General features: G+C 46.9%; 2 protein-coding genes across 3 annotated transcripts in view; one reads left to right on the forward strand and one right to left on the reverse strand.

Moving 5' to 3' along the window:
- Positions 1-18,471, reverse strand: part of LOC140208536 (uncharacterized) — a 541,825-nt gene that overhangs the window by 247,671 nt on the left and 275,683 nt on the right. The window lies entirely within an intron of this gene.
- LOC140207494 (uncharacterized) lies at positions 9,612-17,594 on the forward strand. 2 transcript variants are annotated; one of them, XM_072276019.1, is made up of 3 exons: positions 10,037-10,085; positions 13,391-13,551; positions 16,087-17,594. In XM_072276019.1, the coding sequence occupies exon 3, from the start codon at positions 16,662-16,664 to the stop codon at positions 17,376-17,378; it is 717 nt and encodes a 238-aa protein (XP_072132120.1). In that variant the 5' UTR covers positions 10,037-10,085; positions 13,391-13,551; positions 16,087-16,661; the 3' UTR covers positions 17,379-17,594. The 2 variants fall into 2 exon arrangements, with proteins under 2 accessions (XP_072132121.1, XP_072132120.1); XM_072276020.1 differs by lacking the exons at positions 10,037-10,085; positions 13,391-13,551 and adding an exon at positions 9,612-9,712.

Below are 18,471 nucleotides of genomic sequence, written 5' to 3' on the forward strand. Positions count from 1 at the left end.
CCTCGCTGCCCTTTTATACATTAATCTATACCCCGGTGAAAAAAACACAGAGGCTGCACAATAACTCGAGTTAGTTACAGTCAGTTAACAAACAAGGCGCCGTTTCTCTCGGCACCGCGGGGAATACTTAAAGCTCAGTCCAGAACACCGTCTAGTAAAGTAGACAATCAGAAAGTTTTTAAAGCTGTTCCACGCACTCCGGATTGAAATGCCAGTCATGACCTATCACCTGCTTATATTAACACACACAAAACGCTGCGTTACACCAGCATTTTACGTATGTTGCTTGAATTTCCAGCATCTGCAGATTCTCTCGTATCTACTTCTATTGTTGCCTTCACATTCATTTTATCTGATATTAATTGTATGATATCTCGCTCCATAGCTCTCAAAGCAAATGTTAGCTCTGAGCGATCTCACAATTTATCCTGAAACCAACCCCACATTATATGAACATTACAGCGGGCCTGCACAGTCTGCGTTATTTGCCCAATCTAATTGTAGACCACACGGATTCCATCACCTTACTCCAAATTTGTCCATACTTCTTCAGTCACAGTGAACTCAGCAGCCCGTTGTGCGGGCATGATTGATAAGGGCAACACGAAATGTATTTAAGTAGTCCCTGCTTTTTGACATTGAAGGTTAAAAATCTCTATAATAACATCTGTGACAAATATTCCCGATACCGAATGTGCATCGGCTTTTCCGGCTCCGAATAAGGTCTCAGTAAATGGCGGCGCATATTATGGATCACCACTGGCTCCTCATTTCCATCATCAGCATCGCAACCAGCATCACGTTTACTGTCTCCAGTAAATGCCGTGAAATGTGTGTACAGTGCAATACGTCCAAAAGCACCGAAATAAACAATAAATAAATAAACAAGAGAGGCAGGGCTAAAAGAATGCAAACAGTGACGTAGTATTGTTTAATTTAGAAAAGTTTAGAAATAATTTAGAAAGCCGATGCTTGAAGAGAATAAGCTCAACTAAGATATGCGAGGCTTAGCGAGTATTTTGGTGATACTGACGACAACTCCCTGAACTTTTACATAGCCATGGACAAGGATATGAGCGGAAAGTATCGGGACGTGTTTAATTTGGGGAGTACCCATCATGACGCTATGAGGCAGGAACCTGGGGATGTAAACCAGGAACGGATGTGTTCAGGGAAATGCCCAACAGAAATGTGCAGGTTGTTCCGGGTGCCCTTGCTTGGCGTTCTGGGTAGGTTTGTCCCGCTGAGGTGGGGAAAGGACGCTAACTCGAAGGGGTCACGGCTGTGACGAGATGTGGAGCATCCATTCCCGAGGAAGAAAGAAGCATGCTTAAGGCTTAAGAAGCAGAGATCATCAGAGAGGGTTCTGGAGAGTTACGAGGTCGCCAAGAAGGAGCCAAACTGTGGACATAAGTGTTAGGAGTGTGCATTGGCGAGGAGGAGAACAGGAGGATGAGAGGGTAGAAGCGATGAAGGATACAAGAGGAACGAAACATGCGCCTGGAGTCGGGGGCGGTAGTGGATGTCGGTAATGAACGCTTTGCTTCAGTATTCACCAGTGCAGAGCTTCCTGACAGATCAGATGCCGCGGACCAGCACTATTCAGCCAGGACTCCGCAGACCACAGAGTAGGAATCCCAGAGGGAACTTGATGAATGTGGGGGCAGCGTGAACAGCCTGATATGCTGGAATATGTCAAGGTTTCGAAGGAAGATGCATTGGAGAATTTGAAGAGCATGAGGATAGATAAGACCCTGAGACCGAAAGGAATATCGCACATGATACTAATGGATGCGTGGGAAGAGATTTCCTCGGCTTTGGTGATGACATGTGCGTCCTCAGTGGCCACAGGAATAGGTGCGAAGCATCAGACGGTGGGAGGTTCTGACAAATATCATTATTGTGTTCAAGAAAGGTACCTGGATTAACCCTGGGAATGATAGACCAATTACTCTTACTTCAGAGACGGGCAAATTTGGGGGGAATTTCTGGAGATGACGTTCAGGAGCTCCACAAGTCTCGGCACATCAGCCTGTAATTGGAACTCAGACCTCCTCAGTCATCGTACCCGAACGGTGAAACTAAGCAAGTGCACATCAAACCCCCAAAACTCCAGCACAGGCGCCCCGCAGTGGCGTGTACAGAGACACGTCTCTACTCTCTCTTTTCGCCCATGACTGCACTCCCGCTCCTGCTACAAACTCAGTCATCATAGTGGCAGAGGACACAACAGTGACTGGCCTCATCACAAACACTGATGAATCTGCATATAGAGAGGATGAACCTCAATATTCGACCAGCACTAAGAAGACAATAGAAATGGTAATCGACTTCAAAATTACAAGAAGTGTCGAAAGCCCCCTATCCCTGCATGGTGAAGTAATGGGGAGCGTTCAGAGGTTCAAGTTTTTGGGGATGAATATCACCGAGGAGTTCTCTCGGCCCATCAGCAAAACCTCGTCAGCAACGAAAGCACAACAGTGACTATACTATATGAGGTGATTAGGGAGAGCTGATCTGTCTCAGAAATAGCTGGTCAACATTTTAAGTGCGGTAGAGAGCAGACTGACACACGGAATGGCAGTGCTGTGCTCCAGATGCAGCGAGACAGATTGCAAACCACTCAAAGGGTTGATTAGGACGGCTCCGATCATCACCGGGTCTCAACTACCGGACTGGGAGACAATCTAACTCCGGATGCTCACGGCAACAGTAAAAACCCATCCGATCCCTGACACTGTCTGGTTAATTTCCTGCCACCTGGTAGGAGATAGGGAAACCTCTTCGCCATGCTATTAGACGGAAATATCTTCATCCGAGGGCCGTTGTTGTGCTGAATAATGCAACACCCTGCCTTGCCAATGGCCTTTGAGTGCCACTGAAATCATTTGTTTCTGTAAATACAGTTTTTTTTCTTGTTTGAATGAATCCGGACCGCACGCATTGCAAATATCTGTTTTGTGCGGTCTGGAGCAGCGCCGCCATTTTGTTGTCTTCAGCCATGACAATACAGTTCCATTGTATTCTATTGATTTGCCGAAGCACAGTCTGATTAGGGATAGTCGACAGGACTTTCAGAAGAGCAGAACATGTCTCACGAAGATGATTGAATACCGTGAGGAATGGGCGAGACATATTGTTTAAAACCGAGGATTGGAGGTTGTGGATATGGATTTTAGTATGGTATGTTCGCCGAACGATAAGCTCATTCAGGAAGGTGGGAGGCACCAGTTCCAGGGAAAATTGCCCGTGTGGATTCAGAATTGGTTTGGCCGCAAAAGGCAGAGGCTGCGGTGGTCTTCATTAGACGGGGGAATGAGGGTAAGAGCCGTGAAATAATTTTGTAGCCTTAGAAAACCCTGCTGAATCCGCACTTCCTGTCTTCTGTTCCGTTCCGGTGGTCACATTATAGGAAGGATGTCGAATCGTTAGAGATGGAGCAGAGGAGTTTCACTGCGATGACACCAGGATTATGAAGAGTGGTTGACAGAGCTAGGGTTTTGCTTTAGGAGGACAGAAAATGAGCTGTGATGTTGGGAAGGTGTACACAATGATAAGAGACAGCGGTCGATTGTACAGCAAGAGATACTGTATGTTTCCCAGGCGGAAATGGCGAATACATGGAAGTATTGTGGTGATGGCGGAAGCATTTCTTTTACACACTGAGGGGTGTGTACGTGTGACGCTTGTAATCAGCGGCGTGGCGTCATTTCCGTTATGGACATTCCACAGACTCTCAGATAGGCGGGTGGATGAATGGGAAAGATGAGGGCGATGTAGTCGGAAAGGGTCAGATTGATCTTGGAATGGACTAAAACATGGGCACAACCGAGTGCCTACGATGCCATATTGCTGTATGCACTGTACGATCATGTGTTAGTGAAACGTTCAGGGTGTGTCTTGTGACCAGGTACCTCCTTACTGATGTCAGCAATGCAAAGTGTTCTGGATCTTCAGGGTCCTCAATGGTGGACGCCGTCTTCTTCAGACATTGCTTTTTGAATATGGCGGGGAACCTGATGCCTTTGCTGGAGCTGACTGACTTTACAACGCGTTGTGGCTTTTTCCGATCTTCTGCGTTAGCGCCTCCACACCTGACCGGATGCAATAGCCCGCACACTGTCCGGGGTACATCACTAATCTTCTCAAACCTTTCCGTAATTGCATCAATTCTTCATCTCCAACTCATCACCTACAGAGCTGTGGACACACGGGAAATTGAAGCTCCTCGGCCTTTCCTCTGCTGACCCGTCGATGAAGACGTACCTGTTCACAGTTCAAAATTCAAAGTGCATTTATTTTCAAGGTAGACTTTTTCAACATTTAGATTCGGCTCCTTACTAATAACCACGAAACAAAGAAAACCAATAGGACCGGTTAAGAAAGAAAATCGTCAAACACCCGACGCGCAGAGAATAAAATACAAAAAGACCAAATCTGCAAACGATAAACTTCACCAAATAACATTCAGAACTGAAGTTCGGAAAATTGAGTCCCCCCACGGTTAGGAAGCCAGGTATTGCAACAACCGATTCGAGAACGTATCCCTGCCTCTGTGGGACGTAGCGCCGAGAAAACGTCGCGGAGCACCGAGCCGAAGCGTCCCGTCCATCGTTCAATCTGCTCCGTCGTTGAAAACGTTTGAACATCGCGTCGTTCCTCGCTTTCGGACCCGGGCCGTGCTGTTTCGTTATTCCCTCGGGCCTGGCCTCACCGCCTCGATTCTGCTCGTTCCAATCTTTCCAATTCGGCCCCACTTTAAAATCGATCAAATCTCGGATCTGTCCTCGCTGTCGGGCACGGGGCCGGTCTCTGCCTCGCCTCCGCTCGCCTCTGTTCCGCCACATCGAATCGCCTCTATGTCGGCGCCGGCAATTGGCTCGTTCTCGGATCTCCGACCCGGACCCCGACGGCTGGATTCGGCTTTCAAGGCAGCACTGTCCAGCGCTTTCGAGCTTTCAGATCACACCGCATTTATGGAATGGTGACATACATCAACAGTGAATTTCAACACCTCTTTTTTTGCATTGGATTTGATGAGTGTCCTACTGTCAACACTCGGGGAAAGTGGACTTGGTCACCATTGACCAGAACGTAGCTTGGTCAGACACGTCATGATCAATAAGAAGAGATCAGATGCTGTGGAACGTTTTGATTTGGATGGAGGCCGAGATCGGCAAACTCTGGTCAAGTGTCCTTTCTTTCGGCAAGTAAAGCGGAATGAGTCTCGGTGTCAACAGTCTGTAGGCTTCCGGTGAAATTCAGCGCAAAGGTAACATCGGAAACCCCGGAGTATAATTCTTTTGATTCTTAGCTGGGGACACTTTGTTAGCGTCAGTACAATCTGCGGCAGTTGTAGGTGATGGAGACGTCACCGCTCTTTGTACGTGGGACTCTTGCGACAAAACTGCATTTTTATCTGCCGTTTGCATGCCATTTGCGATATCAAAAGCTGACTGAAGTGAGAGCTCCGATTCTGCCGATAAGCGACGCTGAATGCGAACATCACGCCGACGACTGAGCGATCTCGTATCGTTACTTCTCGAACATCAACGTAAACACAAAGTTCAGTCAGTTTTCTTCATTCAGCAACAAACGTTGCTGTTGGTTCGTTTTCTAACTGAAAACGAGAGCTGAATCTAACGCGCTGCACAATATAGGATTGTACAATATAGGACAGTTTAGGATTGTAATGAGATCAAATCTCAGAAGTCCCACATACGATTTCGAAGAGAGCAAATCGGGATTCATCAAACCTCGGACGATATTGTGTGTTTCCGGACCGCAACAACCAAGCAAGATACTATCCTTTTGATTGGGCTCAGTGATGTTGTTTGCCGCGAATAACTTGCCAAACATTTCAATGTAAATCTTCCCGTGGTCTGTGAATCATAATATTCCTGAGCTTGTCCAATGATGGTCATTGTTCAAATGTGAACATCGATTCCAAAAGAGCGAGTGTCACACATCCCATCCCCGTCACCACTGTTTTACTAAGAACGTTAATCGTGTCCATTGCAGCTGAACAGGTCTGCTTGACTCGTAATCACGCAGAAAAAAAACATGTTCACACGCACAGAATTTGCAGGTCAAACGCGAATCGATAGATGGAGAAACCGGCGACATCGACAGATCCCGTGATGTCAGATGACAGACTAATAACGCCCACACAGTGGATAGGACACTCCACTCTCACCTCTATCTCTTCCTCCCTTTTAACCCCATTCTCCCTCTGCCTCCCCATCCCTCTTCCTCTACCGCTGTCTCAGCATTCTCTCCCACCCTTCTCACCCTCTCTCTCCCTTCTCTCTCACCTTCCATCTCGCCACCCATCTACTGTATCTCTCGATCTCTCGCTATCCCCCCGTCTCTGCCTCTCGGTCTATCCCTCTCTCTACTCTACCGGCCGAGTTCCTCCCAACATCTCCTTCTCCAACCTTTCCCCGCTCCCCTCTCTCTCTCAGCGTGAGTGTGGTCACGGTGACTTTGCTGGTAAGCTGTTTCGTGTCGCTGATGGTGTCCCGGGTTCTTGCAAATGGGGATTTCAGCAACCCCTCCAGTTTCCAGCGTCGCAGTCCCGTTGGAAATGAACGGAAAGAGATCTCATTGAGAGTGCAAATGGTGGGAGTGGGTGGGAAGGGATGGAGTCCACGGGGGGTGCGGATGATGGTAGTGAATGAGAAGGGGTGCGATCCCAATGGGAGTTCAAGTTCGGACAATCCTGCCGCTCCCCTCTCACCCTCCCTGTGATGACAGGTTGCAGCTGGTCACCACACCGTGGGAGAAGAGATTTCCCTTGAATTTCATGGAATCATAGAAATCTACAGCACGTTACAGGCCCTTCGGCCCGCAGTGTTGTGCCGACCATGTTACCTACTCCAGAAACTGCCACGAATTACCCTCCCGCATCGCCCTCTATTTTTCTAGGCTCCATGTACTATCTAACATCTATGTAATATCTAAGAGTCTCTGAAAAGACCCTATTGTATCCGCCTCTACCACTGTCGCTGGCAGTGCATTCCACACACACACCACTTAGCTCTGACATCTGCTCTGCACCTACTTCCAAACAAGTTAAAACTCTGCCCCCTCGTGTTCTGCCGGTTCGGCGGGAGGGGCGAGTGCAGGTTCCGCGCGTGCAGTCCTTCGGTGAAAAACGATATCGTATCCGTTAAATAGGGGCCGTGGACAATTCTGATTTGATGGAGAGGGGCGTGAAAGTACAGAGGAACATCTGGACAAATTTCTGAAACGCCCGTTCGCTGCTGTCGTTACTGCGCGATCGTGAATCTTCCAGAGGGAAGGCCTCAAAATCCACGGCTGTGCCTGCTGTTGGCGACCGAGATTGAAGTCAAATCGCTCGGATAGACATGACACTCAGTACTCGGTGTCGGAAAGCTGATCGGAGGCTCGAAGTTTTCGGACGACTCGGAGTCGGACTGTGGTTGGCATGGCAGGGAGAGTTTTTTCTTCTTTCTCCCGTCTGCGTGAGATGTGGGACATTTGAGAGACTTTGAACTTTTTACTGTGCTCATGGACTTCTTCATCAAGTTATGGTATTGTTGCACTGTTGTAACTATATGTTATAATTATGTGATTTTGTTAGATTTTTCAGTCTTGTTCTGTCCTGTGTTTTGTGATATCACACTGGAGGAAATATTGTATCATTTCTTAATGCATGCATTACTAAATGACAATAAGAGAGGACTGTGTGTCTTCATAATCTAAATCTAAAGCCCTAGGAACAAGCCTGTAGCTATCCACACGACCAATGTCTCTCATCATCCTGTACACCTGCATGAATTTCCTGCATGTTTCTCTCCAGGCTGAATAAGACGATAAGCTCACTGTGCTTTTGACGTCCTTCAGGGCTCTGGATGAAGTTGGTTAAACTCCTTCCTCCCCGCTCTTTTCAACGTCTTGTATCATTTTCACTCATTTCAAAGGACTGTGTCTCAGACAGCTGGGTTGTTGCAATGCACCTCTAAAGTCTGACAGCAGACTAGTGAGTGAATCATCGATGGAGTAGAGTCAGAAATCAGCCTGAATCAGGGCTTTGGGGCTCCTGAAAGAGATGGGACCTAGAGTTTACCAGGAGGAGCAGGAAGAGGAATCAGACTGGTAGGATGTGGCTGCAAATGAAAGATCAGAAACATTTTCAAACAGTTTGAAAAAAAAAGGTGGTTAATTTCTGCAGAATACTGGAGGAAATCAACAGATCTGGCTGCAAATGCGGAGAGGAATAAATAGACAATATTTATGCTGAGCCCCTTCAGCATGTCTAGACTGTGTACTCCTCTGCTTTGTAGCTGCCTGAACTGCGGAGTTCCTCCAGCATTTTGTGTGCGCGTCTCTGTACCGTATTTCCTGCAACTGCAGAATCTCTTGTGTTTTATATCTACACTTGTAAAAGGATTGTACTTTGGCATTAGATACACGTTGATATTGAGTATACTGTTTATGGGAAACGCTTTCTGCGCTAAAACAGCTGCTGAATTTTCTATGCACACACACACAAAAACTGAGCTACGAACATGGAACTGGTGCTTGCAGAAACTTTTAATGGCACCGTGATTACCCATAAATCCCTGCGTTACAAATATCGCCGTCGCCGAAGCACCGATCAAATGCACAGGCGTCAGCGTTGTGACGTTCCCGAATATCACGCATGCGCGCAGTGCACAAAGGCCTCAGAAGAGCAGCGGCAGGTAAGAGCGACTCTCCGGGGGTAGGGGAGAAGGGAGAGAGGGTGAGGGGGGGGAGAAGGGAGAGAGGGTGAGGGGGGGAGAAGGGAGAGAGGGTGAGGGGGGGAGAAGGGAGAGAGGGTGAGGGGGGGGAGAAGGGAGAGAGGGTGAGGGGGGGAGAGAAGGGAGAGAGGGTGGGGGGGCGGAGAAGGGAGAGAGGGTGGGGGGGAGAAGGGAGAGAGGGTGAGGGGGGAGAAGGGAGAGAGGGTGAGGGGGGGGAGAAGGGAGAGAGGGTGAGGGGGGGGAGAAGGGAGAGAGGGTGAGGGGGGGGAGAAGGGAGAGAGGGTGAGGGGGGAGAAGGGAGAGAGGGTGAGGGGGGGGAGAAGGGAGAGAGGGTGAGGGGGGGAGAAGGGAGAGAGGGTGAGGGGGGAGAAGGGAGAGAGGGTGAGGGGGGGAGAAGGGAGAGAGGGTGAGGGGGGGAGAAGGGAGAGAGGGTGAGGGGGGGGAGAAGGGAGAGAGGGTGAGGGGTGGAGAGAGGGTGAGGGGTGGAGAGAGGGTGAGGGGGGGAGAAGGGAGAGAGGGTGAGGGGGGGGAGAAGGGAGAGAGGGTGAGGGGGGGAGAAGGGAGAGAGGGTGAGGGGGGGAGAAGGGAGAGAGGGTGAGGGGGGGAAGAAGGGAGAGAGGGTGAGGGGGGCAGGGGGAGGGGGGGTTGGGGGGTGTTTCAACACTGACTTCGGGACAATTACTGTGACTCCAGACACCGTGAGCCGCAATCCCGGGACAGTCCTGCTCTCTTCCCTCTCTCTCAGCCCCACGATCCGTACACGGGCCCCGGGGAGCTTCCGGCTGATGAGGGAATGGGAACCGATGGATCTCTCAGACAAAGCTGAGCTCCAACTGTCTAAATGCAAGGATCGGGAACCCGGAGAAAGGGAACAAAATCTTTTACATCAGCTGTTGAGAAAATCACCTTTGTTCTGCCTCCAATCACAAACAAGAGAAAATCTTCAGAGAGGGCACAGTTTTAAGGTGCTTGTTAGTAGGTACGAGGGAGATATCAGGGGTGTTGTGTTCTTTATACGTACCGTGGGTTACTAATAACAAACCATATTCTGGCAGAATTGAACTTTTATTTAACAGCAACAAAACCACGGTTTACACTGCCATGCTTCTCGATCAGTCTTCATTTCTGCGCATGCTGGGAACTCTGTCCAGTCACGTCCTGACACGTGATATCACCTCAAGGGGTGCGTTTTTTTTACACAGAGTGGTGAGTGCGTGGAATGGGCTGCCGGCGACTGTGATGAAGCCGGATACAATAGGGTCTTTTAAGAGGTTCCTGGATAGGTACATGGTGCGTAGAAAAATAGAGGGCTATGGGGAACTCCAGATAATTTCTAAAGTAATGTTCGGCACAGCATTGTGGGCCGAAGGGCCTGTATTGTGCTGTATTGTATTCTGTATTCTGTATTGTATACATGGGGAAGTCACTTACCCATGACCTCTGGTTGTCGTCCCACCCAACATCAATGGAAAAAGCTGCTTGCATTTACCCTATCTATACCCTCATACTTTTGTACACTTCCAACAAGTCCTCAAAACAATGTATAATTTCCTTGTTTATGCTTAGAGCCTTTTTCAGATGGATAAGATGATGAGGGGCATTGATCATGTGGATAGCCAGAGGTTTTTACCCAGGGCTGAAATGGCTAACACGAGGGGCATAGTTTTAAAGTGCTTGGAAGTAGGTACCGAGGGGATGTCAGGGGTATCTTTTCTTACACAGAGAGTGGTGGATGCGTGGAATGCACTGCCAGCAGCGGTGGTCGAGGCTGATAAAATAGGGTATTTTAACAGCCTCCTAGATAGGTATATAGAGCTCAGTAAAATAGAGGTCTATGTGCTAGGGAAATTCTAGGCAGTTTCCAGAGTAAGTTTCATGGTTGGCACAACATTGTGGGCTGAATGGCCTGGAATATGCTGTAGATTTCTATGTTCGATGTTGAACAGTGAAATAACTTTGACTATCCTACAATCCTCTGATTACTCTCCTGTCACTAAGGATGATTTAATTATCTCTGCTGGGGCCCTGACAATTTCTGCACTTGCCTCCCGTAGGGTCCGAGGGAGCACCCTGTCATGCCCCGGAGATTTATCCAGCCTAATCTGCCTCAGGATAGCAAACATCTCCTCTTCTTTAATCTGTACAGGGCCCACGATTTTAATGCCGCTTTTCCACACTCCCATACACTCTTTGTCCACCTCCTGAGTAGAAACCATAGAAAAACTACAGCACAGAAACAGGCCTTTTGGCCCTGCTTGGCTGTGCCAAACCATTTTCTGCCTAGTCCCACTGACCTGCACACGGACCATATCTCTCCATACACCTCCCATCCATGTAGCTGTCCAATTTATTCTTAAATGTTAAAATAGAACCCGCATTTACCACCTCGTTTGCCAGCTTATTCCATACTCCCACCACTCTCTGTGTGAAGAAGCCCACCCCTAATGTTCCCTTTAAACTTTTCCCCCCTCACCCTGAACCCATGTCCTCTTTTTTTTCTCCCCTTGCCTCAGTGGAAAAAGCCAGCTTGCATTTACTCTATCTATACCCATCATAATTTTATATACCTCTATCAAATCTCCCCTCATTCTTCTATGCTCCAGGGAATAAAGTCCAAACCTATTCAACCTTTCTCTGTAACTGAGTTTCTCAAGTCCCGGCAACATCCTTGTAAACCTTCTCTGCACTCTTTCAACCTTATTAATATCCATCCTGTAATTTGGTGACCAAAACTGAATACAATACTCCAGATTCAGCCTCACTAATGCCTTATACAACCTCATCATAACATTCCAGCTCTTATACTCAATACTTTGATTAATAAAGGCCAATGTACCAAAAGCTCTCTTTACGACACTATCTACCTGTGATGCCACTTTTAGGGAATTTTGTATCTGTATTCCCAGATCCCTCTGTTCTACTGCACTCCTCAGTGCTTTACCATTTACCCTGTATGTTCTACCTTGGTTTGTCCTTCCAAAGTGCAATACCTCACACTTGTCTGTATTAAACTCCTTCTGCCATTTTTCAGCCCATTTTTCCAGCTGGTCCAAGTCCCTCTGCAGGTGCTGAAAACCTTTCTCTTTGTCTACTACAACTCCAATCTTTGTATCATCAACAAATTTGCTGATCCAATTTACCACATTATCATCCAGATCATTGATATAGATGACAAATAACAATGGACCCAGCACTGATCCCTGTGGCACACCACTAGTCACAGGCCTCCACTCTGAGAAGCAATTCTCTACCACCACTCTCTGGCTTCTTCCATCGATCCAATGTCTAATCCAATTTACCACCTCTCCATGTATACCTAGCGACTGAATTTTCCTAACTAACCTTCCATGCGGGACCTTGTCAAAGGCCTTACTGAAGTCCATGTAGACAACATCCACTGCCTTCGCTTCATCAACTTTCCTGGTAACCTCCTCGAAAAACTCCAACAGATTGGTCAAACATGACCTACCATGCACAAAGCCATGTTGACTCTCCCTAATAAGTCCCTGTCTATCCAAATGCTTATAGATTCTGTCTCTTAGTACTCCCTCCAATAACTTACCCACTAACAACATCAAACTTACCGGCCGATAATTTCCCGGATTACTTTTTGATCCTTTTTTAAACAACAGAACAACATGAGCCACTCTCCAATCCTCTGGCACCTCACCTGTAGACACCAACATTTTAAATATTTCTGCCAGGGCCCCTGCAATTTCAACACTAGTCTCCTTCAAGGTCCGAGGGAACACCCTGTCAGGTCCTGGGGATTTATCCACTTTAATTTTCCTCAAGGTAGCAAGCACCTCCTCCTTTTCAATCTGTACAGTTTCCATGATCTCACTACTTGTTTCCCTTAACTCCATGGACTTCATGCCAGTTTCCTTAGTAAATACAGATGCAGTAAACAGAGATGAATAAGTATTTAAGATCTCCCGCATCTGCTTTGCTTCCACACGTGGTTTGCCATTCCGGTCTTCCAGAGGACCGAATTTGTCCCTTGCAATCCTTTTGCTCTTAACCTATCTCTAGAATCCCTGAGGATTATCCTTCAGCTTTTCTGCGAGTGCAACCTCATGCCTTCTTTTAGCCATCCTGATTTATTTCTTATGTATTCTCTTGCATTTCTTATACTCCATAAGAATCTGCCTGCTTATACCCGTTATCCAACTCCATTTTGTGCTTCACCAGGGTCTCAATATCTCTTGAAATCCAAGGTTCCTACAGTTTCTATATTCACCTTTTATTCTGACAAACACACACCCGCTTTGTACTATCAAATTTTGCTTTGAAGGCCTCCCATTTACCAAGCACACCTTTGCCAGAAAGCAGCCTGTCCCAGTCCCCAGTGGCCAGATCCTAGTGTCATAATTCCAGATGTTGATCCATGCCCTGAACACATCCGCCTTTCCTACACTGCTCCTTGTATTGAAATATACAGGGCTCAGCATATCCACTGCACCATGCACAACCTTTTCATTCCTGACTTTGTCTGAGGACTGAACAACAACTGTCTCCACAACCCCTCCCCTCTCTGTTCTGTTATTCAGGCTCCCATTCCCCCTGCAACTTTAGTTTATCACCCCCCCCACCCCCACCTCCCACCATGCAGCTCTATCACCCCTTTGGCTTTCCTCCCCCAGATCAATAAAAAGGAGGCGCATACCAGGTACAGGTGGATCGGAACAAATGGGGTACTGATGAGTTACAGGAAATTCAAGTGAACACTTATGAAAGAAATAAAAGAAGTGATGAGGTTGCCCCAGCAGACTAAAGTGAAGGAGAATGCTCATGGATTCTGCAGGTATGTTAAGTGCGAAAAGATTGCAAGGGAAAAATTAATCCGCTGCAAGATCAGAACGTTAATCCATATAAGGAGACAAAATAGATGTGGCAGATGTTTTTGCATCCATATTTACTTAAGAGATGGTGACAGAATCTATAGAAGTGAGGCAAAGCAGCATCAACTTCATGGACCCTGTACGGATTACAGAGGTGGAGGTGTTTGCTGTCTTCAGGCAAGTTAGCGTGGATCAATCCCCAGGGCCTGACAAGTTGTTCCCTGGGACTCTGCGGCAGACAAGTGCAGAAATTGTTGGGGCACAAGCACAGATATTTAAGTCATCCTTAGTGACAGGTGAGGTACTGGCAGAGTGGAGGACAGCCAATGTTGTTCCACTGTTCAAGAAGGGCTCTAAAAATAAACTAAGAAATTGTACATTGGTGACATCAGTAGTGGGAAAGTTATTGGAACGTGTGTGCAGGAACCAGATATATACTGTAAGTACTTGGATAGATGTGGATTGTTTAAGGATAGACAGCATGGCTTTGTGCACGGTAGGTCATATCTAACCAATCTTGTAGAGTCTCTCGAGGAAGTTATCAGGAAAGTGGATGAAGGCAAGGCAGTGGATGTTGTCTACATGGACTTTAGCAAGGCACTTGACAAAGTCTGATATGGGAGGTTGGTCAAGAAGGTTCAGTCACTCAGCATTCAAGAGGAGATAGTAAATTGAATGAGACACTGTCTTTGGGAGAAGCCAGTGTGTGGTAGCAGATGGTTGCCTCTCTGACTGGAGGCCTGTGACTAGTGGTGTGCCACAGGGATCAGTGCTGGATCTGTTGTTGTTTGTCATCTGTATCAGTAATCTGGATGATAGTGTGGTTAACTGGATCAGCAAATTTCTGTACGACACCAAGGTTGGTGGTGTAGTGGTCAGCGAGGAAAGATATCATGACGTGCAGTGCGATCTGGACCAGCTGGGAAAATGGTTTGAGAAATGGAAAATGGAATTTAATGCAGACAAGTGTGAGGTGTTGCACTTTGGTAGGACCTATCAAGGTAGGTCTTTCACAGTGACTGGTCGGGCTCTGAGGAGTTTTGCAGAAGAAAGGGATCTGGGAATACAAGTCCTTAATTCACTGATATTAGGGGAGTCCAGAACCAGAGGCCACAATTTGAGAATAAAGGGTAGGCCACTTAAAACGGAGTTGAGGAAAAACTTTTTCACCCAGAGGGTTGTGGGTCAGTGAAATGCTCTGCCTCGAGGCCAATTCTCTGGATGCTTTCAAGAAAGAGTTAGATAGAGCTCTTAATGATAGCGGAGTCAAGGGATATGGGGAGAAGGCAGGAACGGGGTACTGATTGTGGATGATCAGCCATGATCACAGTGAATGGCAGTGCTGGCTCGAAGAGCCGAATGGCCTACTCCTGCACCTATTGTCTATTGAAAATGGTGTCATAGATGGGATCGAAAGAAAGATTTTGGCCCATTGGCCTTCATGAACCAAAGTACTGACAACAATAGATGAACGTTATGTTGACTTGTAGAAGACAGTTGTGAGGCCTACTTTGGAGTATTGTGTACAGTTTTGGTCACCTACCTACAAGAAAGTTGTAAAAGAGGTTGAAAGAGTTCAGAGAAAATTCACAAGGATGTCGCCAGGTCTAGAGGACTTGGGTTGTTAGGAAAGATTGAACAGGTCAGGAATTTATTCCTTGGAATGTAGAAGACTGAGGGGCGATTTGTTTGTGATAGAGGGGCATAGACAGGGTAAAAGCAAGCTGACTTACTCCACTGGGATTGGGTGGGACGACAACCAGAGGCCATGGGTTAAGGGTGAAAGGTGAAACGTTAAGGGGAACATGAGGGGAAATTTCTTCACACAGATGGTCATCCGGGTGTGGAATGAGCAGCCAGCACAAGCAAGCTCAATTTCAACATTTAAGAGGTTTGCTTAGGTACCTGGATGGTAGGGGTACAGGAGTGGGCAGTTTAGATAGTTCAGCACAAACAAAAGGGCCTGTTTCTGTGTTGTCCTTTTCTGTGACTGTGACAAGAACCTGAAATAATACAAAAATTCCCTCTAAGTCCTTTTCACAGCTGTGTGGACCAACCATTCATCTCAGCAGGAATTTTTTATATGGCATTAAAACTTAAAACTGTGGCACTTTAAGTTAATAATACATAAAAGAAAATCCTTGCTGCACGTCAAGAAAGACTATTTGTGTGAGACTGTTTCAGTTACTGTGGGGCCAGGCACCCATGCTGCTCAGCAGGAACAGGGAATAATAACAATGGAGAGAGTCAGACTGAGCCAAGTCACAAATTGGAGACGGCAGAAATGCCCCATTCTTATAGAGACAGGAAGAGCATCAGGGAATTGATGGCCATTCCAGATACCAGCACTGTGCCCAGTTAGAAGATGATTTATCTCTCCAACTTGGGTTGAACCTCACTGTAACAGTGTGATACCAGATCAAACCTTGGCAACTCAAGTAATATCATCTGAAATGTTGTCCTACACCCACTGATGGATTTTATAAATCTTTTTACAGGTTAAAAATAAGAAGGAATTTGTCTCCAGGAATCTCAAACACGACACGCCAGTTTTGCTGTCTCTGTCTAGATATTTAAGAAGTGGAGCAAGGGATTCATTCGACCATCCTTCCTGTTCAGACTGTGGGGAGGGATTCACTCGGTCATCTCAATTGAAGGTACATCAGCAAGTTCACACTGGGCAAGGTCATTCAACTATTCAGTGTGTGAGAAAGGATTCTGTCGGTCTTCCCACCTGTGGACACACCAGTCAGTTCACTCTGGGCAGAGGTTGGTTATCTGCTGAATTTGTGGGGAAGGATTTACTCAGTCATCTGAACAAATAGCACACCAGCAAGTTCACACCAGGGAGCGGCCGTTCACCTGTTCAGTCTGTGGGAAAGGATTCACTTGGTCATCTCACCTACTGACACACCAGCGAGTTCACACTGAGAAGAAGCCATTCACCTGCTCAGAATGTGGGAAGAGATTCACTTGGTCATCCGACCTACAGAGACACCATCGAGTTCACACTGGGGAGAAGCCGTTCGCTTGTTCAGTCTGTGGGAAGAGATTCACTGAGTCATCCAACCTAATGGTACATCAGCGAGTTCACACTGGAGAGAAGCCATTCACCTGCTCAGTCTGTGGGAAGGGATTCACTCAGTCATCCAACCTACGGAGTCATCAGCGAGTTCACACTGGGGAGAAGCCGTTCACCTGCTCAGTCTGTGGGAAGGGATTCACTGAGTCATCCACCCTGCAGAGTCATCAGCGAGTTCACACTGGGGAGAAGCCGTTCACCTGCTCAGAATGTGGGAAAAGATTCACTCAGTCTTCCCAACTACTAGCACACCAGTCAGTTCACACTGGGGAGTGGCCATTCACCTGTTCAGTCTGTGAGAAGAGATTCACTTACTCTTCCACCCTACAGAGACACCAGCGAGTCCACACTGGAGAGAAGCCGTTCACCTGCTTGGAATGTGGGAAGAGATTCACTGAGTCATCTCACCTACAGAGTCATCAGCGAGTTCACACTGGGGAGAAGCTATTCAGCTGCTCAGTCTGTGAGAAGAGATTCACTTGGTCATCCGACCTACAGATTCATCAGCGAGTTCACACTGGGGAGAAGCCATTCACCTGCTCAGAATGTGGGAACAGATTCGCTCGATCATCCACCCTACAGAGACATCAGCGAGTTCACACTGGGGAAAAGCCATTCACCTGCTCAGTCTGTGGGAAGAGATTCACTCAGTCATCCACCCTACTGAGACATCAGCGAGTTCACACTGGGGAATGGCCATTGTTATAAATCCCTAGATTTTGTTTGCTGTGGACTGTCATTTTGAGAGAGATTAAGAATGGAAATCAGTCTGACTTGCATCTTGTTTACATTGCTCGCAGCTTGATTAGTTTTAACCACGGACACAGACACTCAGAGTCAGACGGAGATGAAGGAGGAAAAATGGAAGTATCGGAACAAGGGACCAGTGGCCAAGGGTCACTGTTTCGAACTTTCCTCTGCCCACAAGGGTGGGTTAATTATTGATTCAGCATACGTTGAATGTGTGGTTGTCACCTCGTTTGATCCATAGGAGTGGATCGGATTTGGGGTATCCTGTGAAGACCACTTATGTGTTAACCCTTGCCTGGGTGTGGTGTGGAAATTCACTTGAAGACGATACCCCCTGTGAAAAGTCACTTTTGGTGATAATTTGTATGTGGATTTGGAACGATGACAGATAAAATCTACAGTGACTGTTCTCTCGTTTTACCACCATGGATGTTGTGGAAGTCAACATTATTGCCTTCTCTCGACATTTACCCTGGATTACAAATATCTCTCTCTCCTCAACTATTCTGTGGTTGAACTGAACTTTCATAGTTTACCATCTCAAGACTCCAAGCCTTGTTTCCCCTGAGCTCAATAGTTTAGGAGTTATATTTACCCACATATATACACATAACACTGTTAACTTTTGTTTATCTTGCTTAAGTTACTATATTGTTAGTAGGTACTAATAAAGATAGTGGATGTAACATCAAAAACAGACTCTAGGTGTAGTCTATTGCTGCTGACTCATTTCTAAAGTGTTACGGGGACAAAATTGGGACCTGCATCCGATATAGGAAAAGATTTGGAGGCATATTGATTAATTATCGATTTCATTGGAGAAATCCCTTTTGATTTATTTGTGTGTGGAAAATCAGCAGCAATGGATGTTGATAGATTTCTGGAAGCGCCAACCTCTGAGGCACTGAAGGACACCAGAAGGATTGCGTTGTTGAGTATTGTTAAATGGTTAAAACTTGCTAAGGTGAAATCGACAATAAGGAGGTCACAGATGCAGAGGATAATAGCTGAACATTATGTATCTGAGGGTGTGTTTAAAGTGGAGGAGTTG

This window comes from Mobula birostris, chromosome 13 (genome assembly GCF_030028105.1).
Source record: "Mobula birostris isolate sMobBir1 chromosome 13, sMobBir1.hap1, whole genome shotgun sequence".
In the NCBI taxonomy this organism is placed as follows: domain Eukaryota; kingdom Metazoa; phylum Chordata; class Chondrichthyes; order Myliobatiformes; family Myliobatidae; genus Mobula; species Mobula birostris.

Bases quoted from the DNA above. Each gene is read 5' to 3' on its own strand.
- LOC140207494 (XM_072276020.1), top strand. From the start codon at position 16,662: ATGGTACATCAGCGAGTTCACACTGGAGAGAAGCCATTCACCTGCTCA.